This window comes from Lampetra fluviatilis, chromosome 40 (genome assembly GCF_964198595.1).
Source record: "Lampetra fluviatilis chromosome 40, kcLamFluv1.1, whole genome shotgun sequence".
NCBI lineage: Eukaryota > Metazoa > Chordata > Hyperoartia > Petromyzontiformes > Petromyzontidae > Lampetra > Lampetra fluviatilis.
The window spans coordinates 4165237-4190380 of record NC_136314.1 but is presented as its reverse complement, the minus strand read 5'-3'; the positions used below and the strand labels follow the sequence as shown (position 1 = coordinate 4190380).

The 25144-nt window shown below is 46.9% G+C and overlaps 1 protein-coding gene across 1 annotated transcript in view; it reads right to left on the bottom strand.

The window, feature by feature from the left end:
• The window catches only part of LOC144946248 (uncharacterized), a 62765-nt gene extending 40624 nt beyond the window's left edge, over positions 1-22141 (bottom strand). Inside the window, exons 1-11 of the mRNA XM_078875140.1 lie at positions 21995-22141; positions 21110-21181; positions 18801-18860; positions 17837-17872; positions 15255-15335; positions 9356-9391; positions 8114-8158; positions 6159-6230; positions 3668-3712; positions 1863-1898; positions 53-94 (exon numbers count right to left, since the gene is read on the bottom strand). Of these exons, the coding sequence (XP_078731266.1) occupies positions 53-94; positions 1863-1898; positions 3668-3712; positions 6159-6230; positions 8114-8158; positions 9356-9391; positions 15255-15335; positions 17837-17872; positions 18801-18860; positions 21110-21181; positions 21995-22051 (582 nt within the window). The 5' untranslated portion in view covers positions 22052-22141. The remainder of the gene's footprint in view (positions 1-52; positions 95-1862; positions 1899-3667; positions 3713-6158; positions 6231-8113; positions 8159-9355; positions 9392-15254; positions 15336-17836; positions 17873-18800; positions 18861-21109; positions 21182-21994) is intronic.
• Positions 22142-25144: the final 3003 nt, after the last annotated feature.

Sequence of the window (25144 nt, the reverse complement as noted above, 5' to 3'; positions counted from 1 at the left end):
TTGTAAAAGAATGCAAAGAAAAGGCATTTGCTGAAACTTTAACGTGACCGACCTTGTTGCCTTTATCTCCCGCGAGGGTCTTTTCAACCTCAATCTGCGGGGGAATAGAAGCAGCAGCAGTGCAAAAAACATCATAAACACTGGACGATAATAAAACAACAACAATAACAACAACATCCTATAAAGGTAAAGGTGCAGCCCTGAAATTGCTTCCTCATGCTGCTGCTCAATAAGAGGGCATGGGGCTGACTCTTAAGTACTGGTGAAATGTCTTGGAAGGAGTGGGAGTACCCACACTTTACCCCACCCCACGTGACCAGCTCAGCTGACCGACTAACTGTGCCGTACCCGATGGGTGAAGAACCGTAGCGGCAGAGGCAATTGAAGATGCTTCGTCTCGACTACCACCAGCGTGCTCTGGGAGATCGGACTGAACTGGCGAGCTCTGGATTGCGAGCGCAATGTGCTGACCGTTACACCGCGGCAGTAGCCCATGATATATAATTATAAAAATACATAAAACATAACATTCAGACTCTATAAATTCGGTCTATGTAAATGACCAGAATAATGTGCTCCCATATGTTGTGTGGAAATTCATGGCATTCAAGAGGCAGTTGGAGACATATTAAGATGTAAGCTGCAGAAGGGCTTTGAGACCCGATGTAATCCAGATTAAAGCCAAACAATTCAACACATTTACCCATTCATGCTAAGCCAATAACATTACTCATTTCCCCACTGGGAAAAAAATCAGCATGTCCATGTTGAATTGTAGCCCGAATGCATGCAGCACAGAGAGGATCCCGGGTCTACTTTGCGTAGCTGTGAAACGAAATTTACTTGGCAAATTATGCGTGTGGCATATTCCGTCGAAGCTAGCCAGGATGTCGTGTTGAGTTGGGCTTGACTAACAACTGTGAGATTGTGAGATCAACTCCTGGCCGGAGATCAAATCATTATCTCCATCATCATGAGCAGCAGCATTCTCATCACCCCGAGTAGCAGCATTATCATCATCATCATGAGCAGCAGCAGCATCATCATGAGTATTATTAGGAGCAGCAGCAGCAATATCAGCAGCAGCATTATGATTATCGTGAGCAGCAGCATTATCAGCAGCAGCATTGGCAGCAGCACAAAGAGCAGCAGCATCATGTCGTAGGTTTGGCGGAGAATTCCTAGCAGCTCCATAACGAGCACACAAGAGGCGTACATCACTGATGACTGCCCCGATACACCAGCGTGTTCTGGTGCAACAAGCGGTCTTCACTCAGCTGTCCCCCCTGCATTGCTGTGGAATGGCTTCAACAATTGAAGCCTATATCTTATTTTTTCAACCGCCACACTAAAGAGGAGACGTGTGTACACATTGAAGCCCTTTTGTCTATCCACTGCTGCGATGAAGGCCTCGCTACGTCGTGTCGATCACGAGCAGGGATCGTTTGACCTAATTTCGCCGCTCTAAGAGTGTCCAAACCCTGCGCGCGCGCAAATAAAATTAAAATCCAATTCTTACACCTGCCCCGATTACACAGCTTGACGGTTTCCATACTGCTCCCGCTTCCAGACATTGCGCAGACACGGCACCTAACGACGACGATGATGACAACGACGAGACCATCGCATCTTCGTGTATTGACTGTTCGTATAACCATCCGTCCTCCCGCGCTATCAACCCCCGCAGCAGTGGACAGAGCAGAAAAATTGTACACAGCAGCAAATTGCCCCACACCTTCCCCGCCACGATCTTTAACCGTCCTCCCGTCCGCTCTGCTTCGCCAGGCAGGAAGTGGCAAAGCGAAGAGGTTTTTTTGTTGGCGCTCGAAGGGGGGGGGGGGAGAGGATCGCATCGGACTTACAACTTTCCCAGGAGGACCCGGCACGCCTTGCTCGCCCTGGAAATAAATGAACGTGAGATCAGTAACGAGCGGGGCGCGGTTTGTTGATGAATGAGCCATGAATGGATTGTTACGGGGCAAAGCCACCGATGAATGCTTATTGACGATTGTTCCCCTTCTACCCGGGGCCATGGGATGAACAGAATTGACATTCGTGAGAAGCGGATTTCAGGAGTAATTGATGTCTTGATGGGAAGGCAATTGGTGCGAATTTTTAGTTTTTTATTTAATTGCTACTAGATTTCTACTGATTTGATTTTTTTCAGCATAGAAAGTCCAGTTTATTTCAAAGGACTGTGTTAGCTCACAAGATCTTACGGTGGGATTCATCGATAAAAACACAATTTCCATGACAGACATAACACATCAGAGACAAACATAATAACACAAATGGATGCATACAAAGAAAAGTTTAGAAATCATATACTTTCAAATATAACATTTATCTCTTAAAAGTTTTAGCCAATTAAGGAATCAAAGAAAGTGCAATATTAGGCACAACGAGTGGCAGTGGTAAAACACCATTTCCCAAGAAACACATTTAAATCTGCAATAAAAAAAATCTAATATATATGCGCTATCAATCAACATCGTCATTGCAGCCAGCAGAGTCTCACAACGTCGCTTCAGAGAAGGGCCCCCAGAAGAAGACATCACGGAAGCACTTCTGAAGTCACTTCAAAAGGCTTCTTTATCCAAACTAGAGAAACATCTTTGATAAGCTCTGCAAACACTGGTCGTTGCAGGTCAATGAGAGCCATTTTTTTTAATTCTCACAGCTGGAATGAGCTGTAAAAAGTGGAAAAAAACCCTATTTTAACGCGAGTTTTTGTATGTATGTATGTTGAACTTCTTTCGCACCATACATAGCCAACCGTGCTAATCGGAGGTGCGCGGGAAGCGCAACAAATGAAACACAAAAAGCAGTTGCAAAGAAATGAGTTTTGAATCTATATTTAAATGTGCATAGCTCCAGTGGCTTCCTAATATATATCGGAGGGAAGGGGGTTCCAGATGGCCGCTGTGCAATGTGCAGCCATTGGCGATGAGGCTGGGTGCCATCGACTCGCCGCACTTGGGAATTCGATTTAATCACAGATGGCTCGAGCCCAGCTTTGAACCCAGCTTCTACTGCATCGCAGGCTGCGTCTTTAGCACAGCCCCTACAAGCCCACAATAAGCCACCCGTTGATAAGAGGTTCCCGCAGACACCGTGCAAGGCAGGAGACGAGGGGAAACCGTGTGCTTTTAAGGTGCGCCATTCAAATTGATGGCATCAGAAATCAGAATATGTATTCAGACTGGAGGACATGGCAGTCGAGCGGCAGCACGTTTTGCCGTTGATTGCAGACGTTCGTGGTTCGACTTCAGCGACTGCCCGAATTAATACTGTGGGCGTAGTAACCGTAACATATGCGCCGTCTGCTTCAGGGTGGACATTAAAACTCCCGTGATGTTATTCAGAAAGAGAGTAAGAAGCTACCACGTGCGCCAGCATCATGGCACAAATCTGATCATGTACTGGCAAATGTCTAAATTGGGAATAACCACGCAGCAACATCAATCACTGCCTACTGGCAGACTAATGCCCACATTGTGCTGCACAAGGACAGCTGCCACTGGGGGCTCCCTCTGGCTAAACTGCTAGGGCAATGGAATGGTTGAGATGAGATGCAGTGTAAGGTGCCTTGTGCTGCTATGGCATTTAAACAATCTCCCCTACACATGCAAATCCGTATCCCAAACAGATGAAGCACATGACTTACCATGTCCCCTTTACTGCCCTTAGATCCATTTACTCCTGAAGTTCCCTGTGAAACAAAGAGAACAAGAGTTATATTATTTAAGAACATATATATTCCACCATTGGAATATCCTTTACCAGTAGCAAAATGTGATAATTGGTTTTTTACCCTTTTATCTGGCAACAAAACTGACACCTTTTTTACAAGGAGTCATGTTTGCATTGACCACAATACCAGTGCGCCTTTTGGGTTATCTGGTCCAACACCATGTGAGACTAGGCTCTAAGAAAAGCTGTCTCGGGTGTGGACCAATCAATTTCAAGGACAGTGCATACATTATCAGAGTTGTGTTTTTTGTTTGCATTCTGACCGCAGGTATTGTGGTCAATGCAATCATGACTCCTTGTAAAAAAGGTGTCAGTTTTGTTGCCAGATAGAAGGGTCAAAAACAATTATTAGCATCTTTATTGTTAAAGGCTCTGCTCATGAATAGACACGTGATGAGTAAGAACTCGTAAAATGTTTTATCCATACGGCCAGGATAGATGTGCGTGACATTGTGTAGGGAAGGATGATCACTTACAATGTACACCCAGAGTTTGCTCACTCAATGAACATGCTACCTCGAGGTTAACAAACCAAACGAGACAGAATAACACAGGACAGCAAAGCACAGCACAATCGAGTACAAATAGGGCAGACAATGCACGAGGCATTGCAAATGGCACAGCGTACGCGGGGAGTACAAATGAGATGAGAACAATGAGGCAGTGACAAACTAAAGGATTACCAGCAAAGCCTCTATGAGCAAGGCAGACGGCACAGATGCAATATTGAACAAACCAAATGAGTCTTAACAAATCAGACAGATTAGGCGGACTGAGCGTAAGTGTACAAACAAGAGGGTGGGAGGAAAAAAAAGCGACGAATCAATTCTTGAATGAAATTCAGAGCCGATTTTCATCACAATTAACTGAATCGCAGCAGGGGAGGGAAGGGGGGGCTAATCGTTACACGTCAAGACAAATTCATGAGTCTCACTCTGCTCAAGAAAGTTGTAAAAGTTCAAATCTTTGTTAGAGGGTCCCTTTTGAAAAAAAATTAAACAATGCCCCGCCCCCATCACAGTAATGTGGAATTTCCACCGCTGTTCCAGGGGGCAGCCAATTGAGACCGGCACCGCCAAATGCCCATGTAGAGAGAAAACTTTGACTCGACAATATAATGTGTCCTATGGATGAACCGGGCGCTGCCATGGGAATGTGGAATTTTGACCAATGCAGCACAGTTTTGGGCACAATCTGCAAGACGCCCTTCTGAGCAGCAAGACTCTTCAAGTTGACTTATTTCGCTTTTAAATCGCGTTCGCGTGTTCACAGGGCAAGCGGAAGAACTTTTTATTGTTATCCAATCCATCATCGGCGCCGTGAATACCGATGTGACATTTTAATTGTAAAAAAAAAATTAAGCGCGAAAACAATTAATGCTGATTGATGGTTTACATTGTTTTCTTCCGATATTTTTTCTACGCTGTCATTTAACTGGCGGCCAACTCAATATGCAAATGCGAACGGTACGAAGCCCGGCGAGTCGACTTGCTTCCCCTTGCGTCATTAATAAACGTCGCCCACCCTTGTCGGCCGCGGGAATCCGTGGAGCTAATTCGACACTGAACAAACCGTTTAATGGGAGGCTATAACGTCGCACGGGAGAACGTGGGAAGTGCCCGCTCCGCAGATAAACCTCCAAGGGGCATCTAAGCCACACGAGGAAGCTGCTCGCATAGAAGCCTTATTTAGAAACGTTGCGTTCAGAGTATTTGGCTGCTGCTATGATGTCCACGTGATAAGCCATTCTCTGTTTGGCTATCATTTGTGGCCAGGTCGCTTCTGAAAAGGAGCTGTACGGGTGAGTGGGCCTTCTCTGGTAAAATAAAAATGTAGCTTTCGTTTTGAGGCTCACGGGATAATGTTTAAAAGTAAAACACAAACCTAATAAAACACACCGTTTACTATTGTTATAATTGTATTATGATAATGCTCATTTAGCCGAGAAAGCCTCAACGTGTCTCATGACTTTTTTTTCAGGAGGACCCCGGCTAATTGTTCGCAGTAGGTGGGTGGACAAGGCGAGTGGAGGCGATGGTTAAAACAAAACTAACCGGGAGTGAGAAAGGAGCGAAAGCAAAAAAAAAGCCGATGGACTAACGAGTAAGCGCGTTAGTCGCTCGCTGCAGAGGTTCACGGTTCAACTCCAACGGCCGCCCTGGTTATATACTGCGGCGGTGTAACTGACCGTAATGCGCGCCGCATGCTTCACAGTGGACGTTAAAGATTCCGTGACGTCATTCGTGGGATTGGGCCACGGCGCGATGGCGTCGTGGTCCGAAAGTTGGCAAAAAAAACGTAAAAAAAAAAAATTCCGATCGCTTTTTTTCGCGAATTGTTCAAGACAACGCCACGCGGCGCGAGCGCGGCTCTCGGCACGTCCGCCTCGTGGACGGGGAACTCACGTCACTCCCCGCCAGACCCGGGTCTCCCTTGTCTCCCTTGTCCCCGATGCGTCCGTTGACGCCGGCTGGCCCCTGCGTCCAGCCGCAGACGGATGACAAACCGGACGAGTCATCGAGGGTTGACAAGATGGTGAAAAGGCCGGTTGTCATCACAGCCAGCCAGTCATAGCCAACACACAACCAGAATGGGTGCATGCGATGATCCGCCTGCCCAGAGATTCGATCAATTGTCACTAATTTCAGGGTCGTTTTTAAGATTCAAAAATCTGTATTTTTGTAAAAATTTTACCATCCCGTCTGCACAGTTTTGCCCGCTCTATCAACCTCAATTTAAACTCAGCAGTTTAAATTAGAAATAATCGATTCTCACGAACGGACAATTCCATATGCGTCTCACTCGTGCATGGGGGTGGAAACCAGGATCTCGGTGGCAGGGACTTACTGCTCCAATTCGCCGAATAAAGGAGGCCCACCCCCCCCACCACGAGCGGGCAACCGACGTCACGTTTCACGTCACGCAAGACTGACCAAAACACCAGGCTACCGCCGACGCATGCTGCCATGGAAGGGCTGCCAAGATTCACGGTACAAGCCGCGCCTTTGTGTTGTCGTTTGTTGTCGACTGTTCCGTTCCCCCCCCTTTCCATTGATCGATCGCGATTGGGTCCGTACCCCTCGTGGACGTCTCGTCCCTGTTGTTTTTTTGTCGTTGTTGTGCATTGTCACGGCCTTGAGTCCTTGCATTTAACAAAAATCGAATAATTTTTTGATCGATTTATATACGTAAGAAATTTCTGATTGTTGCTGGCCAATCGGTGTTTTTGTGCCTCGGCTCGGCAACGTTGATAAAATAGGACGTCCGACCATCGTCCACATCGACCTGCGCAAGTAGACCTGGCGCGTTGTTTTTGTAATTCTTTTACTGGCTACATTCGCAAGTTTAAAATACCGAATCAACCGCGTTAAAGTTTGATGACCGCGAAAACTATTAGGGCTGAATAAAACGCGGTGGGTTATACGTTGAAGAGTTATGAAGCCCCCCCCCCTCCCCGTTTTTTTCATGATGGGCCACTAAAATTTGAAAAGCAACGTGGGTTTGCGAGTTATTATTCGACGCATAATTGATTTGGCAGAAATTCAAGGCCATGAAAGGCGAATTTCATTTCAAAGGGAGAATCAAGGCTTGTTTCATATTCATTGCGTTTCAGTGGAACCTCACTGATTAAGCCGGCAGCAGCTAATTAGCGAGTGCCTGAGCAATTTGATCTGCATGGGTGGTACTGCGTTTAAAGGGTGCACGACTCACGATATGAAGGTCGCGGGTTCAAATCCAGGTCGGGGTTCGACTTAGTTAATCATTAGCATCACCGTCGTCCTTTTGTGATACATAACACGAGCACCGCTTTGTTTAAAGTGTCGTGGTTAGCGCACAAAACTTGCGATCCAGAAAGTAGCTCATTCAAAACTCCCGGCCATTCGAGCAATGGGACACGTTTCTTAAATCCCTCCACTCCTGTCCTCTCAGCAGAGTAAATGGGTACTGCCACAGCCAGTGAACTGGCAGTTCACGTGGGGTGCGCGAGAAAGCCATATATCTCTTGTTCAGAAGCAACCTGGCCACAAATGATAGCGCAACGAAGTCGCTTATCAACACGTGGAAATTTATGGCGACAAACCCAATACTCTCAACGCACATCCATTCTAAACTTGGAGGGAGGAAACCAGAGGACCAGAAAAATAATCCATGCGACCACGGGGAAAACATGCCAACTCAAAATATACAGGTGTCAGGATCGAGATCAAAACCACTTCCTCCTGCGTACCAAGCAAGTAAGTTAACATCTCGCCACCACGGCACCCCTGCCACCTGCAACATCAAAGTAGGTCATCTTATGTCAAATGGTTTCATCCTCCCGATTGATTAACTGGCATCCCGAGTGCTTTGCTCCAGGTACCCGAAATCCACGGATCCCCGTTGCGCCAGGCTGTCCAGTGTCACCCTGTGGGGACGGGGGGGGGGGTGGCAGGGGAGGGGAGAAAGTAAAATCAAAAGTTGCAATAAAATTAATTGAAACAAATTATGAAAACATGAAACATGTGGCAGGTTTACATGAGATCGTCAAAACTTTTCAGAAAAAGCAAGCGGGCTTGGGTAGGACACGTCATGTATGTGTAATGACAGGGTGCCACCTGTCGACCTGGAAGGGTAATCACGAGTTTGGGCAAGGTTACGTAACAACTAATCAGAAGGGGGGCGTGTCTGGGTTAAAGGTAAAATGTGGGGCTAGTCGGGAAGCTCTGTAACCTGCTGGAAGGTTCTGGAAGGGGGCGTGGCCAGAGGCGGTGCCTGGCCACGCCGAGAGGTAAATAAGGGGGATGGAACCGCAGGTTCAGGGTTGTTGTGGGGTCCCGGGTCCTAGCTGTGTCGCTGCTCGCCGTTCATCTCTCTCCATCATCTCTCTCCGTCGTCTCTCGCCGTTGTCCGTCCGCATGGAAGATCCTCTGCACGGCTCCCATCGCCGTCATCGTCACACCAGTCAGCCAGCCGTGTGGTTGGATGGGACTATGTAGAGAGGTCGGCTGTGCGTAGCTAAAGTAGAGACTATATATATATTACCCAGTGTTGTGGCCAGCGAGAGGAGACGTGTATATATCTAGATGTATCGGCCTGTGGTGTGCCCAGTGTGAGAATAAGAAACTCTCGACACGACGTGTTTTGGAAGTAGCTCACTACATATGTATGCTGAACTTCTTTGGTGCCATACGTAGGCAACCGTGTTAATCGGAGGTGTGGGGGAAGGACAACTAATGAGACACAAAAAGCAGCTCTAAAGAAATTAGTTTGTCAATCTAAATTATTTAAAAGTGCATAGCCCCAGTGGCTTCCTAATATCGGAAGAGCGTTCCAGAGGGCCACAGAAGAGCATTTTAAAGTGCGCGTAACGAGATAGGATGATGGCCTACTGTCAGGAATAACAAGGGGGTGGATGCCAAGGAATGGAACGCCTCGGAGAGGGCTTCCATAAAGGAGATGGAGCGATGAAATCGGCTCGAGTGTGCAGGCTTAAGTTTGCATGTTGCATCGCAGGATCGTGAGACGTGGCCGGTGCTTGGGAAGGCCTTTATCCAGCAGTGGATTGACCATGGCTGCTGATGCTGATGCTGAAGATGATGATACAATAATAAACACATCTCACCTTGGGTCCAAGCGCTCCTGCTTCTCCCTTTTCGCCCTGCAAGGAAAATCAAATCAGGCACGTTCATTATTTCCGTGGAGAAAAACACAAAAAACAAAGACCCCATATAGCCTTACCGCCAGACTACTGGGGCAAGACAAAAGACAAAGATCCCCCGTATAACCTTAACAGACTGTAGGGGAAAGTGCTGCGAGCGAGCGCCTATGAAGGCCAAAACGGCACACTAGAGGGTGGGTGTCCAACACCACGCCCGGACACCTTTGTCTCCCCAGTGGTGATGTTTACACACCGCACCAGGTACTCATTTGAGTCCGAGTCGACCTAGGGGAGGCCCAGGACCAGTTCAGATAATCTTCACTGATGGTGTTGGCCGTGAGCGGGAATCAAACTCGGGTCGCCGGGTTCATAGCGCAGCGCGCTAACCGCTACACCACCACTCCCCATACTGTGGCAAGAACACACACACATCTACCATCAGGCGTCGACGCATCACACCAGGACAACTTTGACCATCACCAAGTCCTAACCCACAGCGATGGGAGACAACACATGTGGGCGCAAAGGGAAGGGGAGGGAAACGTGGCGGCGCAGTGATTAGCGCACTGAGCTCCAACGAACCCGGCGACCCGAATTAGATTCCCGCTTCCTGCCACCGGGCAATAGGGCCACCCGGCAGAAATAGAAATGAAAATAGCGGCGCCGTGACTGTGTTCGAGCGGCGCGTTAAGACTTTCCTTAATATAATAACCGCGCCGATGGAATGTATCAAACTCTGCGAGCGCGAGGCTGTTGCCTCGCCTGTTGTCATGCGGCTGTTTTTTTCCACCGCCGTGTGGAAATATAAATCAAAGTCTCGGGGTCGGATAGCCGAAGCTGAAAAGTTTTTTTTTAATGAGACACAAACGACAGTCCCATCACAATCCTAAGCAAGCACAGCTGACATTTATATATCGATCACGTTGCCCGGACAGCTCGCTGATTTCTGGTTTCTGTTCGACCTTGCTATACTGGGTGTTTGTGTGTATATATATATATTTATGTTTAAATATTTTATTACAAGTCGGGTTGGTTGCCCAGTGATTATGGCACACACAGATCACAATAGGAGAGTTGGCAATTATCCATTTGTATTTACATTGCAACCAGCCACGTGGTCCAGCGGTGGAGCAAGCGGCTCGCAATCGGAATTCATTCAGCTCAACATCCCTCCGGTGTCGATAAAACGGGCGCCACTTCGTGGGGAAATTCAACCGCGGTGGCCCTTTGGGAAGACTTGCTCCCGCCATGGGAATGCAGAATTTCCGGCACTGGCTCCGCGGGGGCTGTATAATCAGGAGATGAGCAACTTCTTGATGCTCATTCGAGCAGGAAGCCACTCACGACTTTTTGTTGACTTTGACAATTTGTATGGACGTGGCGTCTGCATGCAAACGCATCTCAAGAAGGTGGACAAAACAGTGGAAGTGCGTCGTGTGGAACAAGGAGGCCAATAAATAGTTTTTGCAGTTTTTGTTACGAACATTTTTAAATGCACTGCCTGTGCTCACTCCATCCTGGCTGCAGCCTGCGACTGACTGCAGGCGAGGCGCCGTGGCAGAGGGATGTTCACTACCTCACCCGGTGTACAGGAGGTTGTGGGTTCAATCCCGACCCTGATGCTGCTGTATATTAGGAATTTGCATGCTCTCCCCGTTGTTGCGTGGATTTTTCTCCGGGTCCTCAAGTTTTTACCCTCCACATTTATAATCAACATGCATTTAGAGTATTTGGCTGGTGCAAATGTCCACACGACAAGCCACTTCGTTGAACTATCACGTGTGGCCAGGTCGCTTCTCTTAAAAGCAATTTAGCTCAGTGGGCCTTACCCGGTAAAATCAAATTTTTAGTTTAATAGCTTTCATTGATTGATTTCTGGATGAAAGCCTGCCCCAAATCCACTGCTGATGTTAGCCGTGGTCGTGAGTTAATCTCAGATCACCGGGATCGCACCGCGGTCTGGAGATAATCTTCTTGGGCCGACTCACGCTTGCGGGGGTGTTTATTGTTTGGCACAGATTTGCATTTGCGCAGTGTTTTTCGAATTCGCAGCTGTTTTTGTTCAGATTTCTCTTTGCTTCGTGGACGCACGTTATTCTGTTTGCTGCTGCTGCTGCTATTTTGGCGACCCATTGACAAAGGAAATGAGAATCAGAATATTCATTTATACTGGAGTAATCCGAGATACAAAGCTCTTTTTTCTCTCACAGATTCCCAGTAGAAATGGGGGAAAGAAGGTCCGACAAGCGTGTGCGCTGCCACAGAGAGGCGCGTGCTTGGGAATGACGTGGAGAGGGACGGAGAGAGGGCACGCGGCGGATTGGAGAACATCAACAAAGTCGGAGACACCACGGGAGGAGGCGGCCGCTGGAAGGGGATGATGGCTAACGGTTTTGAGATTCGGCGTAGAGTGGCAGCCGAAGGAGGCATTTCACTCTGCTGGACGATGTGCCGAGGCAGGACGGAGCGATGACGATGAGAGATGGCGATGGTGGCGATGTGTTAACGACCTTGAAACGTGATCCTGCTGCAACACCGCTGCTGTAGATGTCACTGGTTCTTTATGTTCTACAGATGTAGATGCCACTGGTTTTTTGTTTTCTGAAGATGTAGATGCCACTAATTATTCATGTTCTACAGATGTAGATGCCACTGGTTCTTCATGTTCTGCAGATGTAGATGCTAATTCCCTTTGGTGTTCGCGTTTCCTCTCTACCATCTCGAAAAACTTACCAAGAGGTGTCTGCACAGTCACTCTCTTCTTCTCTTCATAAATCAACTTGTAACAGGGAATAGCATCGTGAACAGCTACCAACACCTTCGTAACCCTTGCAGTGTTTGGGTCCTGCAGTTTTCCACCGAACGGCCACCGCCGCCATCTATTGCACGGCTGTTGAACTTACGACTCTCGGTCCGAACAGGCGACTGGACATATAGACAGGTTTAATTTTTTATTTAAAGCTTTCGTGACTGCAGGGATTCATATTCTTGGTTCTATCGGTAAAGTCACGTAGAAGGGAAATAATAAAACAATATAAATATAAAACAATAAAAATTCTCATGACGTTTCGACTGCAACACAAGCAATCATCATCAGGTGTGAAATCCACAGCAAGAAAATTTGAAAAAAGTGGCGGTTTTTCTTAACGTCAGCACCACGGACAGCGATTTGGCAGTTGGCCAGATGGACGAGTCCATCTATGTTCGGGAAAAGAGGAGGGGGGACTCGTCCATCTGGCCAACTGCCAAATCGCTGTCTGTGGTGCTGACGTTAGGACAAACCGCCACTTTTTTCAAATTGTCTTGCTGTGGATTTCACACCTGATGATGATTGCTTGTGTTGCAGTCGAAACGTCGTGAGAATTTTCATTGTTTTATATTTATATAATTATTTCTCTTCTAGGTGACTTTACCGAAAGAACCAAGAATATGAACAGGTTTGTTCGTATCTCTGAAAGTTCGTAAGTTGAATGTTCGTAAGTGGAGGAGTCCCTGTCATGTGGAATTTCCATGATTTGTCTCAGGACTGAGTGCCACACCACGGCTTGTTTAAACAGGAAACCGGTTTGATGTCTTGAAAAATATCAATATATATCCTTGTCAATGTGTTGCCAACGCCACTTCTACAATGAAATCATTTGCATCGACTCTCAAACCAGACCAGTGCCAATTAGCGCGCAAACAAACAATCAATACATGACAATCAATCGGTGCATGAATGCGATCGAACCGGGTCGGGAGCCCAATGAGATTCATGATCTCATCTGTGAGGACAGTGGTTGGTGACTTGTGAAAGTGGAGAAGAATTTGAAATGCAACCAGTGCAGCCACGCAAAGAATCCGTGATCGATTCCCAACCACATCTAACATCGGTGGCCCGTGATATCAGACACGGCACCCCCACACCCCTCTCTGTCTTCGCCACCGCGCACTGACCAGTGCGGTGAAGTATGATCAGAATTCCCTCCATGGCCGACACGGAGTGGGTGATACCTTCATTCACTGGTGGATTGAAAATGTCTAAGAATTCATCATTGTTATTATTACTTTTATATTTAATAGTTTTTTTTTTTAAAGGGAACACTGAATTCCCATTGTGCAATAGGCATTAATTTATAATGAGCCAAGAATGTCTGATTGTGTAATGCGCGTGACGTCACACCACATTCCCCCCCCCCCCCGTCATTAATATTCATGAGCGGGTGGATTTTTACACTCACGCAGAAGAAGGTCGAGCAGAAATATATTTTTTTCGCAACTTCGCTTTTAGTTTTACCTTTTTTTATTGAAAGGGAATCTAATAAATAATTATCCGCAGCAGCAAAGTGGATTTGGTGTCTTTATTTATTTATTCAGCACTTGAGACAAAAGGTAAGTCTAATTTATGCTTCTACATTATGGTAAAATAGACATTTCTCGGTGACTTTCCAGATATTGTATCGAATTCCAATTCATTTTAACCCCAGTGACCGAAAGCAGAAGAGAATAAAGTAGCAGAGCAGTGAATTTGAACAAATTGAAGGTCAGTTATATACAGTGCTACAGTGTCATGAAGCGAGGTTTCTATGACTTCGTTTTGTGCAAGATTTACTGCCATCAAATTTACACAAGATACAATTATACTCTGCTCAATGTTTTCGTAAATATTACAGCTTCCGTCCTTGGACGGGCAAACAAGCTCGTAAATTTATAAGAAAAATAAACTTCTATTGGAAACTGCTGCCAACAGCAGTGCCGCTTACCCGTGTCAGTTCAATGGGCCTCTTCTACACAACCCGGTAGGGCATGCTAATATTGCATGCCCTGTAAATGGTGTTTGCCACATAGCAACAGAGCTTAAATGTTTAGTCCATTGAAATGTATTTATATATATATAAAAAGTGCCTCAGTGTACCAAGGCGACTTGAGGAGAGGTGTGCAGTGGTCACAGCAAGAAGCGTCTGATTGGAGTTAGTATGTTCTCTACTTCCTCCCGTAACTTAAACCATGTCACTGGTGCCAGACACGTATTGCAGAGGAGGCCTGTCCTGCACAAACAACTATAATGTTCATAATATAGTTTTTTTGGGTTCATATATATAAAAAAAAACTTAAATTATGGATGATATTGGTCGCGAAAGCCTACATGTTAAACTAACTAAAATGTGATATTTTTTATTGGATGTTTGGATAAATGGAAACTCCACGTGCCAGGAACTCTGAAACACATATACGATGAGATAACGATCAATGTTTAGAGGCAGGCCACGTGAAGATTTCTTTTTTTAAAAGCCACGTGGAAAATCTATCGCGCATCTATTATATGACAGGGCAGATCGCGCTGCCTTAGATTCTTTGCCTTCAGACACAATGCCAATAGCACAAACAGAAGGAATTGATGAACAAAGGACCATCGATTTTTTTTTCGTTTAACTACGTTTCCGGACACACCGCCATCCTGCTTGCCGGACTGCCACGCAGCCCTGTATTTCTGGGGCATCCCAGCGCATGATAACCTCTTCGCAACCAAATCGCCGCATGGACGACAGCGCTGTGCGGTGGGTATGAGCCGTGACACGTGAAGAGTCGTCTTGCCAATGACGTCTGGTAATAACGGCACCATTTGTCGAAATCGCTCCAAGCTAGCCTTGCTTACACAAATGCTGTGTGATAACACTGGCCTGGAAAAGCCACTAGGCTGACGGACTAAAAAAATAACAACCTTGATTCATGTACGGAGGCACAGAAAGGAGTTATTGCTCGAATGAGCTTTGACCCACGATGAGAATGGCTGCTAATGGAGGCGCCAGAGTGTTGGGGTGACCACGGTCTTGCTCGCTAGGGGTTCAGGGTTATGGACAAGGGCTCGGATGCGGTTCCTTACCTCTTTGCCCCGCATGCCAATCTGCCCCGGATTTCCCAGTCGCCCGGTCTCGCCTTTGTCTCCCTTCGCCCCAGGATCTCCCTGGGGGGGGGGGGGAACGGGTGGCAGGGGGAGCAGAGACGGGCGCATTCGATGTTCAGAGTCAAAGGCAGCTGCGTGGAGGTATTGTCACGCTCCTCGACAGACAAGATCTCTGGCTTGTGATGTTGGCAGACGGAGACGGGGAACACATCGGGGGATGAAACAAGGCAGACACAGAAGTGCGCAGTTACGAATAAACAAGACATATGCGGCGAATCGATTTAGAATGATTCAGCCATGATCAATCCACTGTTGGATGAAGGCTTCCCTCACAGACGTTGCCATCTACTAAAATATTAAACTTTTGTTATTTTACCAGGTAAGGCCCACTGAGCTATGTAGCTCTGTTTCAGCAGCGACCTGGCCACAGATGATAGCTCAACAAAGTGGCTCATCATCACGTGGAAATGTATAGCGGCAGCCAAATACTCTAAACGCACGATTCTAAACGTGGAGGGAAAAAACGGGGAAAAATCCACACGACCACGGGGAGGGAGGGACACGCAAATTACACGTGACTTTATCAAAAGACCCAAAGAATATTCCTATGTCAATGTCCATGATTTCTGTTCCATAAGGTCATATCCGGTAGTAACCTTGTTTTAATCAGTGATTAGCACGGTTGGCTACGTACGGTGCGAAAAAAGTTCAACATATACACGTATATATAGACACAAACAGATACAGACCGAAGGCCACAGAGAGATGGGTGTAGTATTCAAAATGTGTATTTATTCACAATTTGTATTTAGCCAGGAGGAATCTGATGAGCTACGTTTTAAGTCTATTTTTCACAGATGTCCAGTAGGGGCGGGTCAGCAAGATGCAGCATTATACACGACCACAGACACAGAGACTGAGATGTCATCGTGACATAGAGAGACAGTACACGGATACTTGTTGCGACAAAGACAGATTCTGGCGGACAGGCTTAGCTCAGCTGAAGGTGGGACAGATGCGAACAGACATAGACAGACACCAACAGACTGATGTGAAAGTGGGTAGCGGTATTGATGGATGCCAACACACACAGAGACAGATGGTTGCAGTGATAGAGGCATGTCGAGAGACACAGTTGGACAGACATAGAAAAGATGGGTGATATGAAGAGACAGGAGCAGACATAAATAGATCGGAGTAATTATATTTTAGACAGAAAAATGACATATACACTAGACACCGGCAAAATACACTGGCAAACAGGGACACATATGTAGACATGGAGACACACACACAAAAAACAAAACAAGGACACACATCTCCCATACAGCCGACAACGACTGTTTGGGCAGATTCTGTTAGCAACACACGGACAAAGATCTCCCGTATAGCCTTAACAATGTGTCGGGGCAAGCGCTGTTTGCGAGCAGCTATGAAGGCCAGCACGGCAAACGAGGGGGCGTGTGACCTGCACCACGCCGGGCCGCCTTTGTCTACCCAGTGGCGATGTTTGCACACCGCACCGGGTGCTCGTTTGGGGCTGAGTCGACCTAGTGTGTACTATGCACATCGTGTGCACACACTCACACATCCCACTGTGAGATTCACGGTCGTTTCCCCTTGGGGGGAATTCCCCCGTTCCAAGAATTACTCTGCTCCTGACTTACATCCTGGCCCAGGCAGCATTTAATTACAATCGTTCTGCAAATTTTTAAACAAAACGATCCATCATTGCTCCCTCCGGTTAAGACACTGACAGTAGTGTGTGTGTGTGCGCGCGCATGCATGCATGCGTGTTTACCTCTGTGTACGCTGGAGCGTGCGCATGTGTGCACGTGTGTACACGCAGATGTGTGCGTGTGCGTGTGTGTGTGCATGCGTTTGCAATCGTCACGTCGTGAAAGTCTGAATTAACAGGTGCTCTCTGATTGCCTTTACAGTCTACAAGGCTTATTCGGATAAGGGTGTATGCGTCTCTGTGTGTGTGTGTCTATGTATGCATGTGTGTATCATGTGTGGGGAGCGGTAGCGTAGCGGTTAGCACACTGCGCTACGAACTCAGCGAGCCGAGTTCGATTCCCGCTCACGGTCAACACCGGTGACAATTGTCTGAGCCAGTTCTGGGCCTCCCCTAGGTTGACTCAGTCTTAAATGAATACTTGGTGCAGTGTACAATCAGCACTGGGGAGACAAAGGTGGCCGGGCTTGGTGTTGGCCACCCACCCCCTCGTGCACTGTGCCAGCCTTCATAGGTGCTACTAGCCAACAGCAATTGCCCCTACAGTTTGCCAAGGATATACGGGGTATCTTTGTCTCTGTGTAAATTGTGTGGAGCGGCAGTGTAGTTGTCGGCGCCACTGTATGTGGCTTGTAAATGTGTGTCACAGAGTTCATAATCCAAGAGACCTGGATTCAACTCCAGCACCTGGTGGTAAATTGGTGTCTGAACCTTGGCCATAATGGAAATAATACATTTACCATCGGCACATAACTGCCCGACTTTGATGTTTGTTCAAACTCACCGTGAGTCATGGCGAGTGCACTGTTTAAATGTCACTTACCTTGTCACCTGGCCTGCCAGACAGTCCAACGTTACCCTGCAATTAAACAAAACTCTTTAGATCATAACAACAACATAACAGGACCCATGCAAATGCGTGAGACTCGAAATCTCAATCACCTTACATTTTTCTCAGGAAAAATATAGATATAACCTTCATACATTTCACACCTCCCGATTGGAACGGCAGGCTACGTAACGGTGCGAAATAAATTTCAACGTAAATAAAATACATACATCCAGTGCCGGATTAAGCTAGTGCTGGGTCTGTAGCATATGTTATAAAGGGACCCTACATTTTTAAAAACACATAAATATTAAAACACAAATGTTTGACTTGCATAGTCAAGTAAATGCATGCTTTCATTTGCTATACAGCCAGATAATACGACAAATTTCTGACTTTAAACACCCAGTCTTTCATAATAGTTGAAGGCGGTATAGTACTATAGTACTAGAGCAAGTGCAGAATCACTGAACCGGAATTGATACCTTGAAAGCATTTAGCGCGGGGCCCTTGAAACTGCGGGGCCCGTAGCATATGTAGCTACTTTTGCTACTGGGATAATCCGGCACTGCATACATCGCAAATGATTGATTCTTGCAAAGCATGATTCCAAGCATGTATTGCGAGTTGTAATCATGAGTTTGAACGCATTGGTATACGCCTACATGACGTTGCAATGCACAATAATTTACTTACAGGTGAGTGTCAATCCACGGGCGGGATGAAGGGCTGCACACACAATAGTGGTGGTGGTTTTTGGCCATACTTCACCACTCTGGCGAGTTTGATGAAGATGAGGGAGCAGACAGCAGTTCAGACATTGCCTAGCAGCGAAACTTTGTGGGAATCTAACCGAGGTTGCTGGGTTTATAGTGCGGCGTGCTCACCGCCACACCGCCACTCCCGTGCATTAATTACGCAACGTGAAATAAACAAGAAGTTAAGGGACCATTCTCACCCTTTCTCCGTTCTCTCCTTTTGACCCAGGCTGACCAGGGACACCAAGCCCTGTTATGCCCTGGAAATAAATAGAGCATCGGCATGAGTGGGTGGAGGGATGATTGCCTTCATTCATAATCATTGGCTTCCCAGGAGAGGCGATGGCTCTTAAGCCTGCCTGTTAAAAATGGATTTTACATTTCAATGCATATCAAAATGTTTGGCCCCTGCTGCCGGAATCTTCATCATTATAAATGCAGCGCCATTCTTTGCATCGACTCTGTGGTATCATCATCATCATCATCATTATTTTACATTACATCCTCAATTATGTATATATTGGGATAAAATATCAAGCCATCACATTTTGTGATGATTGTTTATTTAAGTAAACCTCAATATTGGATATTGGGTATAGTTAAAACATCATACTCAACACGTGTCAATAATACTGTGGCTTAAAAAATATTTCTACATATATAACAGGTGACGTTTCAGGCAATGGCCCTTCTAATTCGCAATATTTTTGTTTTATTTGCTAATAAGAAGGACCATGACCCGAAACGTCGGCAGTGAATATAATGTTTCCTTTCATGGACACACCCAGCGTTATTGTTGAGGAGCGTGTTGAGTTGTTTGTTGTTTGTGCACCACCGCCAATGCAGCAGCAACACCAAACAATTTACTCAAGTACATGTTTTAAATGTATTAATGTACGTTGAACTTCTTTCACACCGTACGTAGCCAACCGTGCTCATCAGAGGTGCGGCGGTGGGGCCGACAAACTAAACACAAAAATCGGTTCTAAATCATGGGATATTCAAGTGAAACAACAACATAATTAGTGCCATCATTCCTATCGATGTCATCATTACTATCGATGTCATCATCGCAAGTGAGTTACAATGTGACCAATGAAAAGTTTATGGAATATTTTATATAGTATCATCATAACCGCTAGAAGCATGATCATTATAATTGGCAGTTACAAAATGATCACCATCTTCATCTACAGCAGTATCAGCAGCAGTGGCAATATTAAAATTATCATCGCCATAATCACCAAAGACAAATATCCCCCATACAGCCTATTGGGGCAAGTTCTGTTCGCGAGCACCTATAAAGGCCGGCATGGCACACGAGGGGGGTGGGTGGCCAGAACTATGCCCATGCCGTCTTTGTCTCCCCAGTGGCGATGTTTACTACACACCGCGCCAGGTACTCATTTGAGGCCGAGTCGATCTAGGGGAGGCCCAGGACCGGTTCAGATAATCGTCACCGGTGTTGGTGGCCATGGGTGGGAATCGTCACCACCACCACTACCAACAGCAAACACCATAATTACCAACATGACCACATTTTTCATTCGCTTCATTGTCTAAAAAATATATATATATACACAAAGGCCTGTGAAAGAGCAACACAAGGGCGTTTGCGATGTACGTGCAATCGACACAAAACGTAGACAATAAACAAATAGAAAGAGTTTACTTTGATAACTCCAGCAAGGTTTCAGGACTATAGTCTTGCAAAGCAGACAGATAGAGAAGGGATCTCTTAATTAAAGTGTAATGCAATTGTGATGGCATATGGAATAACACATTAAGGTGTTCCAACGAAATGACCTGTTTTAAAAGAGCAGCGTCCTTTCGAGTCAACAGACACAATTACATTAGGAAGCACGGACGGACATCGCACGTGTGTTGAAAATAGGTAGGAATTGTGCAAAAACACGCTGAAACTGAAAATGCAGCTCTTTGAAACATCTATTTTCAAATCAGAGTAATTGCAAGAGATGCATTTTCATGTGTACGTACATCAACGTGCGCACACACACACATGTACGTGTGTGTACGCCTGCGGTTAGTGTAGCGGTGAGTGCGCTGCGCTATAAACCCGATTCCCGCTCACGGCCCGACACCAGTGCCGATTATCTGAACCGGACCTGGGCCTCCTCCCCGAGGTCGACTCAGCCTCAAACGAGTACTTGGTGCGGTGTGTGAACATCGCCATTAGGGAGACAAGACGGCCGGGCGTAATGCTGGCCACCCACCCCATCCATATGCCGTGCTGGCCTTCGAAGGTGCTCGCGAACAGCACTTGCTCCGATAGGCTGTTAAAGGCTTTGCAGAGGATCTTTGCCTTTATCTTTGTATGTGTGACTGTGGCGATGTTTGTGTTTTGCTTGCATTTGTGCGTGTTGATGGTGCAACATAGACCGCCTTTTGTAGAGACAATTAATAATTATTATTTGTCATACGCTGGGAGCGTAAGGGAGTATCGTGTTTGAGCTTCGGATGCAGAAGTTTAAATTAAAAGAGTTGTCACCTTTTCTCCCCTCTCTCCCGCTTCACCTTTCTCCCCTTTGGGACCCAGGGGCCCGGGCAAACCAATGTCACCCTACACGCACGCAGGATGGCACGCACACACACGCACACACACGCGTGCATTAACGCATGCAAACAAAAACAACAACGGCCACGGTGGCAACCAAAACGCCGTTCGCCACCGAGCGCCAATAACGTCGCCACGGCACTTGAGCCGGGCTGGGCACGTGCGCACTTTCGTGGCCACGTGAACAAAATTTACCGGCCACAGGTGTCACACGTAAAGTGACTGACATGACGTGCGCATGCGCACTCCCCCCCCGCCCCTCTCATAGCCGTACGGAACGTTGGGGGGGGGAGCAACGCTGTTAGGCGAGCACCTACGAAAGCTGGCACGGCACGCGAGGGGGTGGTATGGTCAGCAACCACGCCCCCGCCGCATTTGTCTCCCCAGTGCTGATGTGTACTAAGCACACGCCACACAAAGGCACTCAAGTGAGTTCAGTTCATGTTGGGTAAGGGCCCCATCGAGCCTCTAAGCTCATTTTCAATTCAAGGCCGAGTTGATCTAGGGGAGATCCGGAACCCCGTTCAGATATTCGGCACCGATATTGGCAGTGCGAGAGCTGTAATCCAACTGGGGTCGCCAGGCTCATGGTGCCTGTGTGCCACAACCACTGCTGGCCACGCAATGCGCACACACGCGCACACACGCGCACACACGCGCACACACGCGCACACACGTGCACACACGCGCACACACGTGCACACACGCGGACACACGTGCACACACGCGCACACACGTGCACACACACACGCCAGCGAGTGCGCGCCTACACCTCCGCCGTAATAGAGTTGGTACAACAGAACCCGGAGCGTCTCTCACCTTCTCCCCTCTGGCACCGGGTAGCCCAGCTATCTGCAGCAAATCAACACAAACCATGATGAGCTCCACACCACATGCATCACTTCAGAGACAACCAAAGACACAGATCCATCCCGTATAGTCTCAACAACAGACTGTTGGGGGTGGCCAACGCCACACCTTTGTCTTCCCTAGTGATGCTGATGTTTTTTTTTTTGACACACAGCGCTCGGTAAAGATTTAAGGCTGAGTTGACTTATGGCAGGTCCAGGACACGTCCAAATATTCGCCGACACTGTTACTGGTTGTTGAGCGGGAATCGAACTCGGGTCGCCGGCTTCGTTGCGTAGTGCGCTCGCCACTGCGCCACCGGTCCCCCTTCACAGACACGCACATTGTTCACGTTGGAGGTAAATTGCTATTTTAAAATGTGTCTGGATTCGTTCCCTGTCATAGGAATGTGTAATTTCCACCACTGGCTTGGGCCTGTAAATAGGGAGGTGAACACAGCTCCACGCTTGATTGATTGTGAAATGGTTTTGGTTTGTGGACTTTTAAAACATCTAATATTTGAGGTCAGTTGGTCTCAATGCCTTGAAATCTGTGCAAGATTGAAACTGAACAATGAACTCAACCATATTTTCTTTTCATCAGGTAAGGCCCACTGAGCTATATGGTTATTTTTCAGAAGCATTCCTGGCCACAGTTGATAGCTGGCTGACGTGGAAATGCAAAGCAGGCAAATGTATCTAAGATGCATGTTGATTCATAATGAGGAGGGGAAAACTGGAGGACCAGGAGAAAAATCCTTACAATAACGGGGGGAACATGCAAACTCAAAATAAACAAGCTTCAGGGTCGGATCAAACTCACGACCTCCTGTATACCAAGCGAGGTAGTTAACATCTCGCGATGCCCCTGGTTGACGGCGAGGGAAGTGACGAGTGGAATTTTATTGCAGCAAGAATCGTTGTGTTGTACGGTGCAAGATTACCGTTGGGCCAGGTTCTCCAGGAAAACCCAACGATCCCTGAAAATATACAAACAACATTTGTCATTCACAATGGAATCTTTTTTTTTTAATACGGGTCACAGAAATGTGCAACTGCGAAATGAATTTCTAGAACGGTACGATTATTTTTGTATCACAATGCTAATTTTGGAAATGAAATTTTCGTTACATTTTTTTAAAAAGTACATTTCAATTTGTGGCACAGTATGGCAAATGTGGTGGGGGCGGTGGGGGGGGTGCTGTTAAATGATTAATATTTTAAGATAATTGCATTGGGCCAGGTGGAGTTGTTTGTGGTTAGAGCACTCAGGGCAGAGTTGGAATCCCAAGAGTTTGAATCCCGCATAAGGATTCACTTTGGCTCATAATCCCAACAGAGTTGCTAAAAATGAGAACCACTTAAGGAAGACGTCAGCAGCTCTAATCCTATGCGTGACATTATACGCATATATAAGCAGATTATTTTATTAATCCTTTCACCCTTTGGATGACCATTATTTGTCCTTATTGGTTATCCCCATCCAGTCGTGGCGATGCAGAATATCCACCACTGGCTCAGGATCAGCCAATGGAACAGGGTAATGGCAGAGGCAATCACCTCCTCCATCAATGTAACATTAAGCACATTCTGCAATGCGACTTCTGTGGTCACCAGAGCCGGACTGTGGATCACGTGATCCAGCACAAGTACCCCCCTGCACCGCCGATCCACAGGCCATGTGTCACCTAATCCCACATTTCCCCCCTTGCACTGCCAATCTGAGTCCACCAAGCTCTCCACAGAGGCGACTGAACTGCTTAATGGCCTCGATGCATAGAGTACAAATAGCGTTGTAAAATGTCACCTTGCCCTATGAAGGAAGGATAAGAAGACGATCAACTGAGGATGGGTGCTTCCCTGCGCTCATTTGAGCATGGAGATCCTCAATTAGATTGTATTTAAATAATTTACACACATGTACTTTTTTAAATGATAAAAACAGGAGCAAACACAATACATGTTAGGAGAAAATTACGAATTCATAAAATGTTGTCAAGGCTTTGTAAATGTTTCGCAGCCGTGCTGTCGAGCTCTCCGCTGTGTTTTCGGGTTGGACCGCGCGCGCTGCTCGGCACAATGTCCGACGTTTCGGCCCCACGTGCTTCCGAGCATCTCCAAAAACCCAATTTCCACTTTTGCAATTTTCGTTCCTGAAGACGCTTCCGGGACACTGAACGAACCACACGATGTCCCAAGATTCGGTTATTCTTCAGTTCCTGAATTGACAAAAATTGTGCTTGTGATTTGTGTTCTCGTCATCAACTTACTTTTTCACCACGAGGACCAGCAGGGCCTGGCAGACCCTGAAGAAAGAGATTAATGAAAAAAAAAGACACTTTAAAAGTCTCGACGTATGTTACATCTCGAACTGGCTTCACTACCCGGCTGCAATGCGTGCATGATTAATGGGCGACGTTCACGCAAACTCATTCGATACTCAATGAAGCTCAGGTCTAGTTAGGGCAATTCCAGGACTGGCTTAGGTATCACTCGCCAATGATGCAAGCCAGAAAGTGAACTTCAGGTCGACGAGATCATAGGGCTTACTCTTCTTGTACCATCACTCCTCCCCGCAGCGTAAGATATCCAAGGTTTTACTGGTAGGAACCTCCTGGTTACACCAGCCCACAGGGGATTATTGTGTCCGACCGTCCGTCGTGCATCCAAAAATTGGAGGGGTGGGGCTGGGTGGAGAGGGGAGGGTGGGGAGGGGCTGGGTGGGGTGGGTGGGGAGGGGCTGGGTGGGGAGGGGAGGGTGGGGAGGGGCTGGTCACCCCGTGGTGCCCTTATAAAACTCAACGTTTAACCTACTCACGCCGGCTTGTGCCCGCCCTCACAGTCGGGCATATTTGCGGAATACACCACGCCGCCGTTGACCCTGGCCATTGACCGAGCAACCACTCGCCCACAATGTGCGTGACAGGAATGCAAAGGCAATAATGTCACGTTAAAACCGAGTGTCATACATTTAAATAATAGAGTAAAAATGATTAAGCCAGGAACTAGTGAAATTTCACATCTTGCTAAGTGCCTATGAAGATCACGTAACATTGCCAAGCATATATTACCGAGACCTCATCAGACATTTAAACTCGGAGAACATATATTTCGTGTTTAA